General features: G+C 60.9%; 1 protein-coding gene across 16 annotated transcripts in view; it reads left to right on the top strand.

The window, feature by feature from the left end:
* The window catches only part of CTTN (cortactin), a gene marked incomplete at its 5' end in the record, with an annotated part of 30644 nt that extends 18484 nt beyond the window's left edge, over positions 1-12160 (top strand). For 10 of the 16 annotated variants that reach the window (XM_082749173.1, XM_082749181.1, XM_082749182.1 and 7 more), the window contains 7 exons: positions 306-361; positions 3185-3254; positions 4799-4947; positions 7310-7399; positions 9339-9483; positions 9734-9805; positions 10947-12160. In XM_082749173.1, coding sequence (XP_082605299.1) covers positions 306-361; positions 3185-3254; positions 4799-4947; positions 7310-7399; positions 9339-9483; positions 9734-9805; positions 10947-11083 — 719 coding nt within the window. In that variant the 3' untranslated portion in view covers positions 11084-12160. The remainder of the gene's footprint in view (positions 1-305; positions 362-3184; positions 3255-4798; positions 4948-7309; positions 7400-9338; positions 9484-9733; positions 9806-10946) is intronic. The other 6 variants (XM_082749176.1, XM_082749177.1, XM_082749178.1 and 3 more) reach the window with 2 other exon arrangements.
* Between the last annotated feature and the right edge of the window lie 4386 nt (positions 12161-16546).

A 16546-nucleotide genomic window follows, 5' to 3' on the forward strand; every position in this document is an offset into this window, starting at 1 on the left:
CTCCCCCTGGCCCACGCTGTGGCCTCCTCGCCCTCACTGCCCGCCCGCCCCTGGCACCCTTTCCGTCCCTCGGGAGAATGCGGGAAAGCATGCACGCGCCTCTTCTCTGCCTGCCACCTGCCTGCCTTCCGAACACCATGGTAGACTCCAGACTCACCTTGCAAGTAGACGCATCGTGTGGTGGCTCTCATTCTTTCTGCGCTGGGTGCATTTTCCTGGGCTGTTGCTGGGTCTGCATGGCTCTGGTGGTGTCACTGTGCTGCTCCTCGACCTGCAAGTAAGCCTGGTGTTGCGCCTCTTTTCAGACTACTCCAAAGGATTCGGCGGAAAATACGGGGTGCAGAAGGACCGCATGGATAAGGTGAGTGTTCCCGACCCAGGGCTGTCTTTTCTGCGGATAGTTCGGGAATTGAGGGAGGTCCTGCTGGGTGTAGCTCTGGGGATGGTCTCCGGTCTCCAAACATGGGGGCTCCCATGCCTGGAAGGACAGACCCTTGAGTGCTGCTGCCCATGTGCCAGGCCTCACCTCACTTGTGGGGGGTGTCCTGTCCGGGGCCGCGCACAGCCGCGCTTTGAGGCAGATACTGTCCGTGCTCATTTGGTAGTCGGTGTGTGGCTGGACCACCGTCGGAACCTGGACATGAGACTGTAGGCTAATGAGACTGACAGCCCAAGAGCGTGTCGCTCTCTGAATTCAGCTTAGTAGGAAACCACTTTGGGAACCGGGTTCCTTGGTCTCACGGGCCATGGTAGAAGAGCCCATTGGCCACGCGTGAGTCCTGGCTGCCACGTTGGGGCCTCCAGATCTGGAGCGTCTGTGTTGCTATGGAAGGCCCGTGGCCCAGTGTTCGTCTAGAGCCAGAGCTGAAGTGCTGGGCCACCTCTTACAGCGGCCGCCCTGGGATACCCCTGTTCCTCTCCTCAGGGACTTTGTCCCTTCTGCTGGCTTCAGAGTCTCGGCGGGTCAGTCTGAAGCATGTGTCGGGTGGCTCTTCTCAGTTGCGGCCCGACTATGTCAGCAGGGTGGACTTAGAAGCTGCGCGCTGGGGACGGGGAGCAGCCATGTCCCCTCAGGTCTGCTGAACAAAGGCAGGCTGCCCTGATCCGTCCTGTGCCTGGCCCCTTGTCTCCGATGGCGGGGCTGGCCCTCCTGCAGTCCTGCTCTGTCAGGCTCAGAGCTGGCCCCTTGGACGTTGTCACCCCGGTGGACCCTACCACGTGACTGTGTGGGACCCGGCAGCAAGTGGCAGGCCCAGCTTGGAAAGAAGGTGTGGCAACTACCCAGGTTCCAGTAAACGTGTCCAAGGGGTTCAGAGCCAGGCGGGGGCATGAGGTTGTCCCCGAGAGAGGTGGGGCCCCTGGGACTTGGGTCTGTAGTGGTCCCTGGGATAGTGGAAGCGGTGAGAGCCGTCCCGCGTCCTGGGCCAGGGGACAGGGAGCTGTGTCCGTGTCGGGGAGTAGCAGCAGAGGGAGAGGGCTCTGGTCGGGAAGGAGGAGGTGGGCGCGGTGTTGGGGAGACAGCACAGCTGGGACAAAAGCCCCCAGGGAGGTGGCAGAGACAACCCCGAGCGGTGCCCGAGAACCGGTTGGACGAGGCTGTCACCCTGGGAGCTGCAGGGAGCGGTGTGAGGGTGCAGACGCCCTCTTCCCTCAAGGCTGCAGGGTAGGGTGAGGGACGGGCATTGGAGACCTTTCTGGAAAAAGGCGAGGCAGATGTGGGCCGTGTTTGTGGGGGCACCTGGAAGGGGCAGAGGGTTTGGTCAGGGCAGCCCAGCAGCGGCACGTGGAGGAGAGGTGGGCGAGGCGCAGTGTCCCCTGGGTGCGCAGGTGCCTGACTGGATGCCGCTGGGCTGGAAGGGCAGGTGGTGCCGGGGGAGGGGAGCTGGGCCGCGTCCCTGAGCCGCCGGCGCTGCACCCCGCAGAGCAGCCGCGTCCCTGAGCCGCCGGCGCTGCACCCCGCAGAGCAGCCGCGCGTGGCCGTGACCTTCAGCTCCTCTCTTCCTGCGGGCCCCGGTCCTCCTCGTTCGTGTGTCGGAAGCAGCCGTGTCCTGAGCGCCCACCTCTCCTCCACATGCCGCTGCTTGGGCTGCCCTGACCAAACCCTCTGCCCCTTCCAGGTGCCCCCACAAACACTGCCCACATCTGCCTCGCCTTTTTCCAGAAAGGTCTCCAATGCCCGTCCCTCACCCTACCCTGCAGCCTTGAGGGAAGAGGGCGTCTGCACCCTCACACCGCTCCCTGCAGCTCCCAGGGTGACAGCCTCGTCCAACCGGTTCTCCGGCGCCGCTCGGGGTTGTCTCTGCCACCTCCCTGGGGGCTTTTGTCCCAGCTGTGCTGTCTCCCCAACACCGCGCCCACCTCCTCCTTCCCGAAGTGTTCCTCCAGGAGGTGTTTCCGGGGAAACCGGGGATGGCCGGGGTGCCGGGGCCTGTCCGTATGCGTCCGAGTCCGGCTCTGGGTGGTGGTCATCACTGTCACTGCGCTGTGACACAGTGGGGTCCTCTGCAGAACGGGAGGCTGGGACCTCACGCGTTGGGGACTGGATGATGAGACCCCCTGAGGCTCTGGCGTGGCCCAGGGCTCCGTCCCTGGCAGAGCAGAGGCTTGGGGTCCCCGCCAACAGGCTCCCTCCGGGGCCCGAGAGGGTGGGAGGCTTGAGAAGAGCCCATAGTAGGGTTATTGGCACTGATGCCAATGTGTTTTGCGGGGTTGGGGGGTGCTTGTTGACTGTTTCTAGAGCAGTTTCAGCAAACACGGGGCAAAGCGACAGGTTTCTGGTACAGCCCTGCTTTCCCTCGTGCACAGCCCCTCCCGCTACCAGTTCTTAGCTCTCCCGATACCCCACCGCCGCCGCAGCCCCAGGGGCACGCGCTTGTACTGCACGCACATGCGCTCATTGCCCGGAGTCCTTGGCTGACGTTGGGGTTTGCCCCTGGCCTTGCATATCGTGTGGGTTTGGGCAGATGTCGGATGCCACGTCCGGTCCGGTGTGGTGTCATGGGGTACTCTTCCTGCCCCGATGCCATAGTGTCCTCCGGGAGGTGGGGGTGAGACCCCTGGGCTCCCCCGGTGGTGCTTTCGGGAGTTGCAGGGCCGGCCCCCACCTTGGGGCGAGGTAGAAGGCCTGGCGGGCTGGAGGCGGCAGGAGAGTGCGCCCCTGATTTTCCCACTTTTTTCTCCGTAGAACGCTTCCACGTTCGATGACGTTGCCCAGGCGGCCCCGGCGTATCAGAAGACCGTCCCCGTCGAGGCGGGTGAGTCGTGGCTGGCCCCGGTGCCCCAGTGTTCCCGTCGTGGGCACCGTGCGGGCTGGGAGCACTGGAGAGTGCCCTGGTCCTGCTCACGGCGGGGATGGGGTTCTGCCGTGCCTCCACGGAAGGCGATTGTTGGTGGGTCTTGGGTCTCTTAATCTCGGCTGTAGTGGGATTGAGACCCAGGAGTTTCAGGTTTCCCTTACTCCCTTAAACACGATGAAACGTCCCATGTTGACATCATAGTACCTTTTTTTTAATAGGTTTTATTTATTTATTTGACAGAGAGAGAGAGATCCCACAAGCAGGCAGAGAGGCAGGCGGAGGGAGGGCGGTGGGGGGGACAGGCCCCCCGCTGAGCAGAGAGCCGGATGCGGGGCTCGATCCCAGCACCCTGGGATCATGACCTGAGCTGAAGGCAGAGGCTTAACCCAGTGAGCCATCCAGGTGCCCCAACATCATAATACTTTTTATGGAAAAAATGACCACATTTTTGAAGCAAAACCTGTGCAGAAGTGTGGCATTGCTTTGTGTGTCTGTAAATCTTCTTAGTCAGGGACCTTTGTTCGGAGCTGTAACTGCTTCCATCTGTTGTGGTAAGTGGTGTCTAGGCTGGAACTCTGGACCCCCCAGGTACCCCGTTGGGAAAGAGAAGAGCATTACCCTAGCGTCTCGGGTCATGGTGGGTATGCCCTCGTGGCCCTGCCCTCGGATAGCCAATGTGTTCCTGGTGCTCCCAGAGGGTCGTGTCCCTGACAGAGCGCGTGGTTCCGGAACGGGCAGTGGATGTTTGCAGAGCACTAGACCATCGAGTTAAGCCAAATTTCCAAGCGTTGTGTTTCTCATTCTGCTGTCCCGCAGTGTTGTCCCAAGCACACTTGTGTTGTGACCAGTCTTACCAGACAGAGTTTTTACGTGAACCTGGGGGTGTCGTGCTCGGAGTAGATACAGGGTTTCCACAATTCTGAATTTTTCTTGGAAGCTTGAGTTTTCCCATTGATGAGAGACAGACTGAGTTGATTGATATTAGAGAGAAAGCCTGCGAGGTGCACAAGACACACACCCATACCTCGTCCGTTACGTCAGGGAAAAACGATGCTCTGTGAGGGGTCCGTAAGCTCAGCACACGAATGGTTTTGCCCGAGACCCTGGCAGGACGTGGTCTGCAGCCCCTCCCCCGCCAAGGAGATGCGCTCGGGGCTTGAGATTTTACAGAATTGCAGTGCTCTGTGTGGGGTCATCAGGCCCCGTCCTCAGGGAAAACGTTTTGGTCCCCTCCTGAGTGTGTGCTGCCAAAGAACCAGCACCGTTGGGATTTGGAAATACTCCCGACGCCAGGCTTGCGCCCTCTGGCAGACCCCAGGAACGTCCGGGAGACGGGGGCGTGGAGGCTGGCCTGGGACGGGCGGGCTGAGCCGGCCGCAGGTCTGAGTTCAGACCTGCCTGTGACGCCAGGTCCCGCGTGGCAGGCCGCTCTGGCGCGGGGCTGGGGTCGGGGATCACGCGGCCGCTCTGACGCCGGCGTGCGTCTCTCCTCCCCTCTGTAGTGAACAGCAGAACCAGCAACATCAGAGCAAATTTCGAAAACCTGGCGAAGGAGAAGGAGCAGGAGGACCGGCGGAAGGCGGAAGCCGAGAGGGCGCAGAGGCTGGCGAAGGAGAGGCAGGAGCAGGAGGAGGCCCGGAGGCGGCTGCACGTGAGTGGGCCTTCCTGGGCCCGTGGTCCAGAAGCTGCTCTATGGAAAACGTTCAGAACCCTCTTTCGAGGCTCTGCTCTTTGGAACTGTACCCTCAGCCACACACAAGGCCGGCGGAGCCTTTGACCGCCAGGTCCTAGCCAGTCAGCCGTGCTGCTCCCGTGCCCGCCGCCCCTGCAGAGCCCCGGACCCCACGTGGGCCTGGCAGTCTCTGTTCTGACCCGTGTCCCTCTGGAAGCCCCTTCCTCCTGGGGAGGAGGCTGAGAATACAGAGGGACTCCTTGTGGAGGAGCAGAGCCCTCTCTGCTCTCTCTCCACTCTCTTCTGTTTGTACCCGCGTCGGCTGTGTGCGCGTGCGTCTTTGTTCTGCTGTCAGAGCCAGGAGGAGATTGGGAGCGTTTCTGGGCCCGTTTCTTCCTCGGTCTTCTCCACGTGGCCTGCATGTCGGTGGCTCTGGTCCCCACGTTAGCAGCGGCCGACCAGGCAGCCTGAGCCCAGCCGCCCCCTGTGCTGTGGCCTCGCGCTCTCCTGTGGCGCGGAGACAGGGAGCTCACCACCTCTCTTCTCAGGTAGTTGTGAGGTGGAGTCACAGATGAAGCCTGTGATGTTCTTTCATAATCCGGAAAGCTTTGTTGCACTCTGTAGAGGCCTCCTCCCCAAAATCAGTAGTTACGGCCCAGAGAACCCCCATCGAGAGGGAACGGAGGGTTGAGGAAATGAATGTGCCGTGAGCACCAGAGAGACGAATACATAGAATCTGAGGTTGTTCCGTCGCAGGCAGAGTAAGAACAAGATCGTGTAATTGCTGCTTGTTTCTGTTCCGGGATTGCTAGACAGGTTTGCAGTCAGATGCTCTACCACTGAGCTGTACCCCCAGTCGCTAGAAACTTCTGAATCCAGGGGGTTGCAGGTTAGGTTTTCTTGGCTGTTCAGCTCATGGATACACACGCTGCAGGGCGGTTGGTAGTGGTTTCATCGAGCAATTACTGCTTTTCTCATCTTAAGCCTGCATGCTGGGACCGCTGAGTCCCGCCAGCATCTGGATGGCCCAGCGCGGGCGGACGGCTTGCAGACGGCTGTCACCGTGGTTCGGTCGGGCATCTCTGTTTTACCTTGTCTTGCTGTCCCTTCTGCCGTCCTGTCCTCTGCTTGCAGCCGCTGCCCCTCGCTTCTGCTGGTCCTGGGGAGCCGCTCGGACTCCAGAATCCTCCGGGCCATAGGACACTCCCATCAGCAGGCGGGCAAGACTTCACGAATCCACATGCACTGGACTCTCGGGTCGTGCTGGCTCGCTGTGACAAGTTATTGTCTGCGGCCAGCGGCTGTGAGGGGGCGGTCACAGACCCTCCCCATGGCAGCTCAGGTGTGAAGGGCAGCTCTGTGTCCGGCGGGGCCTGCAGAGCCCGCAGAGCCCGCCCGGACACGCCCCCTCCACGGGAACACCCACCCCCAATGTTCCAGCCGGGGCTGGCTCCAGGCCGCGTGGGAACCTGACCGGGCAGGTGGCGGCAGGGCGGAGGCCAGGGAGGGTCCGTTCCTGCTTCTGCTCCTTCCTGGCACCGACCGTCTTGGTCTTCTGTCTCTTCTGCTGTGACGTCAGGCTGTCGGCATAGGTTTCCTGGGGCTGTCATCCCACAGGATCCCAGACTCTGCCTCGGAGCAGCACACGTGGACCCTCTCTCAGCTCTGGAGGCTGCGAGGACACCCATTTCCGGGCCTTTTCCAGCTTCTAGAGACACCCGCGTTCTTGGCCCGTAGCCCCTTCCTGGCCTCTGCGTCCGTGGGGACCCCTTCTGATGGGTCTCCCACGTGCCTGCGTCCCTCTTGGTGGGAAGGACCCTGTGGGTACATCGGGCCCACCTGGGGGTCCCGGCATTGTCTCCCACCTCCGTCCCCAGCTGCTTGCATCCTCTGTCCCGTTGGCCTGCGAGGTCGCCTCTTCCCAGGATCTGGGGGCTGAGGTGCCTGCGTCTCTGAGATGCCGGCCCCTGCTCTGACCCCCAAAGATTCCCATCTGTCCCGCGTGCTTATAGGTCTGCAGAATCTCAGTCCTAGAGCGGCAGCCAGAGGCTCGAGGTCCTCCTCTGGTCACCTGTGCGAGGTCTGGGCTGGGGACCGGGTGGCCGCCTGCCTGCACCCTGTGCTTTGCGTGGCGACAGCAGGAGGACCGGGGGGCCCCTTAGGTCCTGTGTGTTGATGATGCGTGATCTTCAGTTCACCTTGTGCTGAAGTCTCTGTGCTTAGTCCTCCCTGTGCTCTGCTTCAGAGCACCGCGAGCAGAGCACCACGCTGAGCCGTGGAGGCGTGAGCCTGGGGGGACCTTTCTCTGGTCACCTGACTGCCCCTTGCCTTTTGATTCCAGGAGCAGGCCCAGGCCCAGAAGCCGACGCCCCCAGCCTCCCCGACTCCTCAGCCGGCTCAGGAGAGGCCGCCCCCAAGCCCCGTCTACGAGGTTGGTGTTCTCGCTCGGCCTGCCGATGAGCCTGATGCCCCAGAGACACCCTTCCCGGTTCGATGTGACGTGCATGGAGAGGGGTCCCCTCCCCCACTCCGCTTGGTGTCCCACCCGAGGGGACGGCCCTTGTGAGTGCCGCAGGGCCTGTGCTGGCACGTCCAGCCCCTCCCCGCGGGTGTGGCTGCCTCGCTGGCCTTCCTGGCCCAGCCTGCTGCCTCCCGGGCGGCTCTTCTGACGCCTCGTGGGCGATTCTAGTCTTCGTCTCGCTCACCGTCTGCTGCACCTGACACGGACACCGGTCCCTTAGTCTAGAAATCTGCTCCTGGCACGTGAGGCGATTTCCCCAGCGGGCCTCGCCAGCTGGCCCTCCCAGTGCTTCTTGAACATTGTGTTCCCCGGTGACCGTCCTTGGCCCGTAATCCTCATTCCCGTCACCGGTGGCCGCCGGCTCGTGTCCTGTCTTCTTTCCTGGGCTCTGAGTGGACTGGGCTCCCTGCCTGACCATTCCTCATTCCGTCGCGGGGTGTCTGCCCTGCCTCGGCAAAGGTCTCTCGGGAGGTTGCTGCCACTGCCTCAGTGCCCACCTGGCTGAGCCCCGCGTCCTGTCTCCAGTGTTCCCACGGCTGCCGCTCTGGTTCCCTTGCCTCTTTCACTGGGACATCAGGGCCGTTGTGTGGTGAGGAACAGAAGCTGCCTCAGCTCAGCTCAGCTGACAGTTGAAGGGGTGAGCCTCCCGGCTAGCTCAGGACCAGAGACCTCCAGGCAGCAGGCCTGCATCTCGGGGGAAATCACGTGGCCACTGGGCTCCCTCTGCGTGGTGCTTGTGTCTTCTTGGAGCTCATAGGCATTGGGCATGACCTTGGGGCTCACAACCCACTGGCAAGAGGGGCCTTGAGCAATCTCCCCTCGTCCTGTTGCATTGCCGGCCGGTCACTGAGGAGTTGGTCCTCTGAGAAGGCGGCGTGGCTTGCTGTCCCTAGCCGGAGGGCAGGAGGGTCCCGTGACTGGCAGCCCTGTCAGAACCACATGAGATGTTGGGGGCAGAGGAGCAGGTGCCAGAAGACGGAGTGGGGGGCCGCTGGCAGCCCAGGATGGGGTCCCTTGCGCCTCTGGGCTGCTCTGGGTCCGCGGGGCAGCCGGCCCAGTGCCCCCGTACCGTGACCAGCCTCTGGCCGTCCAGGGCATTCGCCGCGCATCCACGGCCTCTGGGCCTGTCGCTCCTTTGTGGCTGGATCCTTGAGGGGCACAGGGCCTGGCCTGGATGCAGGGTCCCCTCTCCGTGGCCTCCCTGGTGGCCCTCACGGGCTGCCCAAGCCAAGATGGTCATCGGCCAACAAAAGTCAGTACCTGATCCCACTGGTTCTTGCTGGGGCTTTTCTATGTGTCGCTTCTCTGTCTGACCTCCCTGAGGGTACCTTTGGATGGACCCTGGTCAGAAAGACCCTAAAGCCACTTCCTTCCATTCGCGTCAGAAGTCATGCTGGACTGAGCAGCCTGGCGTGGACCTCCCGAGCGCCTGTGCTTGCCCGCGCCTTGCCCGTCACTCTTCCTCCCCTGGGGGATCAGGCAGACTCGGCCCCTCGGGCTGGGAGGGTTGTGATGCCGCGAAGCCGCCAGGCAGGGCATGGCAGGCCTGGTGGGGCCTCCCTCGGCAGCTTGGGGCAGTGCTGTTCCCCACGGGCTGTGCGGTTTTGTCTCTACAGGATTCCGGGGGGTCAGGGGCTGGGACGGGGCGGTGGGCGGGAGGGGGTTGTTCAGGAGGAAGTGGCATGTGGGCCTCCTCACAGCGCTGGGCCGCATGACCAGGACGCGAGCGTGCTCCAGACGTTAGCGACGTCTGTGTCTGTGCTGCGATCCCCCCGGGTCTGACGAGTCATGTGTTGGGGACCCAGCATGGGCCACGAGTCACGTCTCCTCCACTCTTCCCTCTCCCCAGGACGCGGCTTCATTCAGGGCTGAGCCTGAGCCTATGTACAGCATGGAAGCGGCCGGCTACCAGGAGGCCAGCAGCCAGCAGGGCCCGGCCTACGCCTCGGACGCCGTCTATGAGGCCACAGAGGCCCCCGGCCACTATCAAACAGGTACTGGTACAGGGGCGCCCCACCACGTCCTCTGTTTCTGCTCCTCTGCAGAAGGGGTGCCCGTCTCCACGTTGCCTGGCCCGCCCCACCCTGCGTGTGCCGGCGGGGTCCTGTCTCCCGGGGTGGGAGGGCGCCAGACCCCCCTCCCCAGGGCTCAGCAGGGGTTCCCGCGGGGGTTCCAGGAAGGCCTGGCTGCTCTAGGCCGGGGGCGCTTGGTTAACGCTCAGCTCTTGTCTCGGTTAATTTTTAGAGGAAAACCCCTACGACGAGTATGAGAACGACCTCGGGGTCACAGCCGTCGCCCTGTACGACTACCAGGCCGGTGAGGGACCCACCTTCCCACTCGCTGCCTCTTCCTGCTGATGCTGCTCTCAGGAGAGTCACTCCCAGGCCTTACTGCAATGGTTAAGCAGGAACTGGTGTTGAAATCCTCTCAGAGCTCCAGAGTCTCCCACTTTTCCCTCCATTTTTTGGCGTCCCCAAACCTTCGGTTATTCTTAGTTAGGCACAGGGGTGCCCTGGGGCCCCTAGAGGGCCCAGTGTCAACTCCCCGAAACTGAGGACACTGCCCACCCCAGAGCATGCTCCGTCCCCCAGTGGGAGTCCGCCCTGAGACGCTATGGCGTCGGCGGCTGGTCCCGTCGTTCCGTCTGTCCCTGCCGTCTCTGTCGGATTGGCACCTGTCGCCTCCGATCTGCCCGGAGGCCTCTCGCCCTGGGGGGACCCGCGGCCGTGGTCCGAGGACGGGCGGTCCTGGGAGAGCTTCCTGGTCTTCACCACATGCCATGTGGGGCCTGCACGGGTCCCTCTGTCTGTCCCACCCCATGGGGTCCCCGCCGCCCCGGGCCCGTGTGCGGGCCACAGTTCCCCCCGCAAAGCCAGCTTTCCTCTCTTTGCTGCTGCTGAGGGGTATTTTGGGGTGTCCCCAAGACCCTGTGCCACCTCCTCAGGCTGCTGGTGGTGTCCCTGCCCCCTGTCCGCCCTTGCCAGGGCGTGTCCTTGTCCCTTCCCTGCTGGTGGTGCCGCCGTCCTGCCCCGGGAAGAGCGTTCCCCCTTCCATTGACTGGTGTCTGTTCAAGCCTTCTGTTGATCCGGGTGTGGGTTTTGTGGAGTGAGGCGTCTGGAGTTTCTACAGTGTGGTGCGCTTACCCTCGAACTTGCCTCCCCGGCTGCTGGCTCGCCTCCGTCCTAGGCTCCCCTTGGCGCCTCATAAGTACTCTCCAGTGGGAGAACAGGGGAAGCCCAGCGGCGGGGGCCCGGGCACAGGCTCTGTGTCTCGTGCTCGGGGCCGGTGTGCACAGGGAAGGCCGGGCTGGCGGAGGGAAGGCCGAGCCCCGTGGGGAGGCTCTCTGTGCTCTGCTGCCGGGCTGGGGGCCGCCGGCGGCTACCAGGGTGCTCTTTCCTGCACACCGGGCCGTGCCGCGGGTCGGAGCGTCACATCCTCTCTCTGCCCTCTCTCCTAGCGGGCGACGACGAAATCTCCTTCGACCCCGACGACATCATCACCAACATAGAGATGATTGATGACGGCTGGTGGCGCGGGCTGTGCAAGGGCCGGTACGGGCTCTTCCCGGCCAACTACGTGGAGCTGCGGCCGTAGGCGCCGGGACCGGGGGCCGCTGGACACGGCGCCTTTCCGCGGGGCCCTCCTGCCGACGCTTCTGGAGACGCTCATGCCGCAGAACGTGCTAACGTATTGTAACCACGCTCCTTAGGAGGACTTGGTAATCGATTCTACGCATTTCAGGCATTTTCCTTGTTTCTGCCAAACCGACGGTCATGGGAGCCACTTGGGGACCCTCCGCGGTCCTGAGTGCGCGCTGTCCTTGCCCCGCGGGCGGCGGTCGGGGCCCCCGACGCACGCGGCCTGTGCTCAGACCTGGCCCCGGCAGAGGGAGGTCTGGCGGGAGGTTGGGACTGAGGGCAGGAGCACCACAGGCGGCGGCTTTAGCTCTGGGTGGGAGCGTCTTCCTGTTGCCCCAGATTCCCCAGACCCGCGCGCTCCGCCTCGCCCCGTCCCTCCCCTGACGCCTGACGCCAGGAGGACTGCGTCTGCCCCTGCTCCTGCCCCTGCTCCTGACCCTGCTCCTGACCCTGCTCCTGACCCCGCTCCTGCCCCTGAAGCAGCGTCTCCCAGTCCAGCCTCTCCCATCCCGTGCAACTGCCCTCTGGTGGCCCAGGGCGGCCTCCTGCCCCCGCACCCTGTGTCCACTGGGCAAGAGGATGGCCCTCTGCTGCCAGCAGGCAGGTGTTTCACGGCCGGACACTGCCGGACACAGATTTCCCGCTGGGGCACTCATATTCGTCGTGCCGAAGTGCCGTGTCCCGTGCAGTCCGCTGCGGTCCGCTGAGTTGGATGAAGAGGGAAGCAGAGCGCGCTCTCCCCGCTCCCTGTGTGCGCCGCCGGGAGCACGTCGCCCCGCCGAGAGTCGGGGAGGCCAGGGCGGGGCTGGCAACGGACGGGGGCAGTGTCTTTCTGGAAGATTCTGTTGAGGTGTCTCAGGTGTTGGGGACGTGAGCATCTACTTCCTGAAGCGTGTTTCTGCATAATCTTCGCTTTACCACAATTAGGTCGGGTTTTATATGCAATTACTGTATCTGAGTTTCTGTAGCACACATCACAGGTATGATTTTTTTTAAATTAATTATCCAGAATAAACTTTTTTTGATCCACTTGCTTGCTCGTGTCCCTCTGGTATTGGTCGTTTTGTTCCACGTGGACGTTGACTTCCTGATCCTTGACCTTTAGTTTATCAGGTTTAGACATACGAAAGAGTCCCTTTTAAGAGACATGCTCCTTAAAAGGCATTTTTCGTGAAGGGAAATGGGTTTATGCTGTGATGTTGTCCATCATTTTAGGCAGGAATTCTAAGCCAAACAGGAAACCGCCTATTTAAAATAAAAATCAGTTGGGATGGCGGTTCTCGCGGTAAATCTTGAGGTGGTGACAGTGAGGCCAAAGGGCCTGCTCTCTGGGTGGCAGGACACGAGGTTCACAGCAGCAGGTTCGCGGGCAGAGGAGCCGGTAGGCGTGGGGGTTTGGGACCGGCAGACTCTGAGCAGGTGGGGCCGCCCAGCGGGGTGGTCGTCTGCTCCTGCTGATGGGGGCTCTGCATCAGGGTCCCCCGGCATGGCGGTGGAGGGGCCGTGGGCTCAGACCTAGCTCCCCAGACACCGTGGCACTCAGCAGGCCTCCTTGTGGGCGTGTGGTGTGGCAGGACGGGGCTTGGAGGCTTCTGGAAGTGCCTCCCTCGCCGCCCCTGGGAGATGTGGGGGACAGTGTGGACCGGAGACAATCCGGAGTCATGCTGTCCTCCATGTACAGGAGCTGGGGGTCGCCCACTGCTGCCACAGCTCTGCCGGGACCCCGCGTGGGCAGAGTCCCGCAGGAGCTTTCCTTCGGTGGCCGGCTTGCAGCACTCCACGTCACATCCTCCAGGTCTGGCCCCGCTGTTGCAGGTTTCCGTGTGTCCTTGGAGTTTATTATGGTTGTGACAGTCCCATTGTGTCAACGGACCCCTTATCCATCTGTGGACGGTCGGCTTGCCTCTGCCAGGTGACCCACTTCCTCTCGCACCCGCTGTGTCCAGCCGCCCACCCCTCCCGCCCCGCTGCCGCCCCCTCGGACCACGGCGGACTGGAGCTGACCTCATGCCCCCAACCTCCCACCACCTGCGTCCGGAGAATGTGCTCTGCGGCCGCCCCGGTGCCGTTCCCCTACGCCTTTGTGGTCTGGATGTTCTCTCCTGGTCTTTATTATTACTTTTTTAAAGATTTTATGTATTTATTTTACAGAGAGCACAAATAGGCAGAGAGGCAGGCAGAGAGAGCGGGAGAAGCAGACCCCCACTGAGCAGAGAGCCCGATGCGGGGCTCGATCCCAGGACCCTGAGATCATGACCCGAGCCGGAGGCAGAGGCTTAACCCACTGAGCCACCCAGGCGCCTCCTCTCCTGATCATCAAATGTCAGGATGTCCCAGGGCTTTGTCCTTGAGCGTGCTTCTGTTCTGTTGGACCCACACCTGGGGAGGGCCCTGCAGACCAGGCCTCCCCGAGCACGTCAGACTGGCCTCTTGGCTTAGCTCATGCAGGCTGAACACCGGTCTCACCCAAGCTGGCGCTTCCTGCAGACCCTCAGCTCAGCTGGAAAATGCCTGCATCCTTCCCTCACGACCCTCCCCAGCCTTGGAGTCGCCTGACACCTTCCTTCTCCCTCTGTCCCACGTGCTCGCAAGACCTGTTGACTGCGTTGTGATGCGTGGCCCGCCTTCCAGCGCTCCCCCAGTCTGAGTGCCTCACCCCTTGCTTAGGTTATCCGATAGCTCCCACCTGGGTTTCCTACCTCCTCTGCCCTTTAAAGATGTTCCCTCCTGGGCTGTGAACTCTGGAGCCGCTCCTGTGTCCCTGGGAGTCAGGTTGCGGTCCTCCTGCTCTCCTGCCTGATGGGCCAGCACCTGCCCCTGCCTCAGGGCCTTTGCACTTGTGCTTCCTTCTGCTGAGAGCCCCACAGGCTTACTCCCACACTTCCAGCTGGCGCCTTCTCAGGGGCTACCCTGATTCCGCCTAAGAAAACAGTGGGTCTCCCCTGAACCCAGCCCTCACGCCCTTTATCTTGTTCTGTTTTCTGTAGCAGGTATCGCTTAGGTCACATTGTATGCTTCTTATTTTTTAATTTATTTTTTTATTTTATTTTTAAAAAGATTTTATTTATTTATTTGACAGAGAGAGATCACAAGTAGGCAGAGAGGCAGGCAGAGAGAGAGAGGAGGAAGCAGGCTCCCGGCTGAGCAGAGAGCCCGATGCGGGACTCGATCCCAGGACCCTGAGATCATGACCCGAGCTGAAGGCAGAGGCTTAACCCACTGAGCCACCCAGGCGCCCCACATTGTATGATCTTTAAGACTGCTTTATTGGGATACAATTCAGAAATCCCATAAGTGACCCTTTTAATTTAGCACATAATCCAGTGGTGCTCCGTGTGTTTGGAGTTGTGCACCGTAAGCACATCTTAGAATGCTCCCGTCTCCCTGGAGAGAAGTCCTGTGCCCAGTGGCGGTCCGTCCCTGACCCCCTGCCGCAAGCCCAGGCACCCCTCACCCCTTCACCCGCTCTCCAATCTGCCTACTCGGAGCGTCCCGCGTGCATCCCGGACACACGGGCTGCGCTTTCTGGATGGGCTCTAGGTGCTGTCTCCTGTCTGGACCGCCAGCCGTGAGGACGCGGGGTCTGTGTTGTAAGCAGATGTGTCTCCAGCTGCTGGAACAGCAGCTGCATCCATGGGGTCCTCGTAGGATCACTGCAGGCGAGTTATGTGTGGAGCGGGTTCTGCGCGGGGCTGTTGATGGAGGACCGTTGGCGGCTGCCCGCGGAGCGTGGACCCTCACCTGGGAAGGGCAGCACGCGCTTCCTGAACCTCAGCGGGGCGCGGGTTGCCGTCTCTCAGAAGCCGCATCTGGAGAGTGGCTCGGTTTCCAGCCCGACTCACGGCGTCCTGTTCAGTTCACTGTTCAGGACAAACACCGTGTACGCTTCATCCAAAATATTTGTAAAATGCCTCTTTCAACACCCAGCCCCCATCAGTTCGGAAGCCACCTTTATCTTGGGTGCTGTTGCCTGAGAGGCGGGTTCCTGTAGACCAGGGGTGGGAAGATGGGGCGGTGGAGGGGCGAGGAGGCCCGCACACACATGCGGCCCTGTTCTACTGCGTATTGGACCGTTCGCTCGGTCTGGCTTGCGTACTCCGTATCATCAAACCACCATGAGCGCACGTTGAAAATAGCGCAGCGTCACAAGGTCTGGTGTGCAAAGCGAAACCTCTTCCCCACTGTCCTCTCCCTCACTCCCTGAAGGTGATTTTGTGAGTGACTTACGGGATTTTTAAGGAAAAGTTTATATATACAAGCACATGCATTTTAACAGTTTTTCTTTTTCACACACAGAGAGCTGTGTACTGTGCTTCGGTTTCTGTGGCTTGCTTTTTAAAACAAAGGTCGATTTTGTCCATCTTGATCACATCCCTTTTTGTATCCTCTGTGTAGAATTTCACTCAGGAATGTGACGATTAGTTGAGCCCCACGGGTAGACACGTAGCCGTTGCGGACGGCGCCCCTCGGTATCACTGCACGTTTGGGCACAAGTGTGCAGAGGAGGAACATTCACAAGTGGCCTGTCTGAGAGCAGCCGACGACTGGTTGCCTTGCTCCACTTCCCTGTTAGTCGTAGACCTCCATTGTCTTCAGAGTTGCAGCCCACAACGTGTTTTTCCATCACTTGCAACTAGATGCGGTCATGTGACTGGCTTGGAAGTGGACTTGCAGTGGGGAGGATTTCTGAGAAGGTCCCTACGGAGAGGACTGACAGCAGAAGTATCTTTTGACCTCTTCCTTCCCTCCGTTTCTCCTTTCTATTGTCTGGAATATGGGTGTGATGGCTGGAGCTCTGCCAGCCCTTTTGGGCTCTGAGGCACTTTGAAGGTACTTTCTGAGGGTAGTGGAACAGACAGAAAGAGCCTGGGTTTGTGACAACATCAAGGAACTGCCATGCTAGTCTGGCATGCTTTGGTACTTTCTTTTTTTCTTCAATGAGGCAGATACATAAATTCTTTTTTTTTTTTTTAAGATTTTATTTATTTATTTGACAGAGATCACAAGCAAGCAGAGAGGCAGGGAGAGGGGGAAGCAGGCTTCCCGCTGAGCAGAGAACCTGATTTGGGGCTCGATCCCAGGACCCTGAGATCATGACCTGAGCTGAAGGCAGAGGTTTTAACCCACTGAGCCATCCAGATGCCCATAAATTCCTGTTCTGTCTAAACCATCGTTATTTCCAGTATCTGCTGTAAGTGCAGAGTTTCCAACTAATTTGCTGGTCAGTGAGGATGAAATTTCCCTTGTGAAAGGTTTGCATGTGATGGCACATTTCTTCACTTTGGCCAAATTCAAGGATTATAAAAACTGCAGGTCTCTGACCATTTAATACATAAACATGCGTATTGTTGCTCGTGTTTCATGTCTGCCCGTTGGCAAAGCCAGAGACCCCCATGATGTGTCTGTCTCGCCCGCGGGT

This window comes from Mustela nivalis (assembly GCF_964662115.1).
Source record: "Mustela nivalis genome assembly, chromosome: 9".
Taxonomy (NCBI): domain Eukaryota; kingdom Metazoa; phylum Chordata; class Mammalia; order Carnivora; family Mustelidae; genus Mustela; species Mustela nivalis.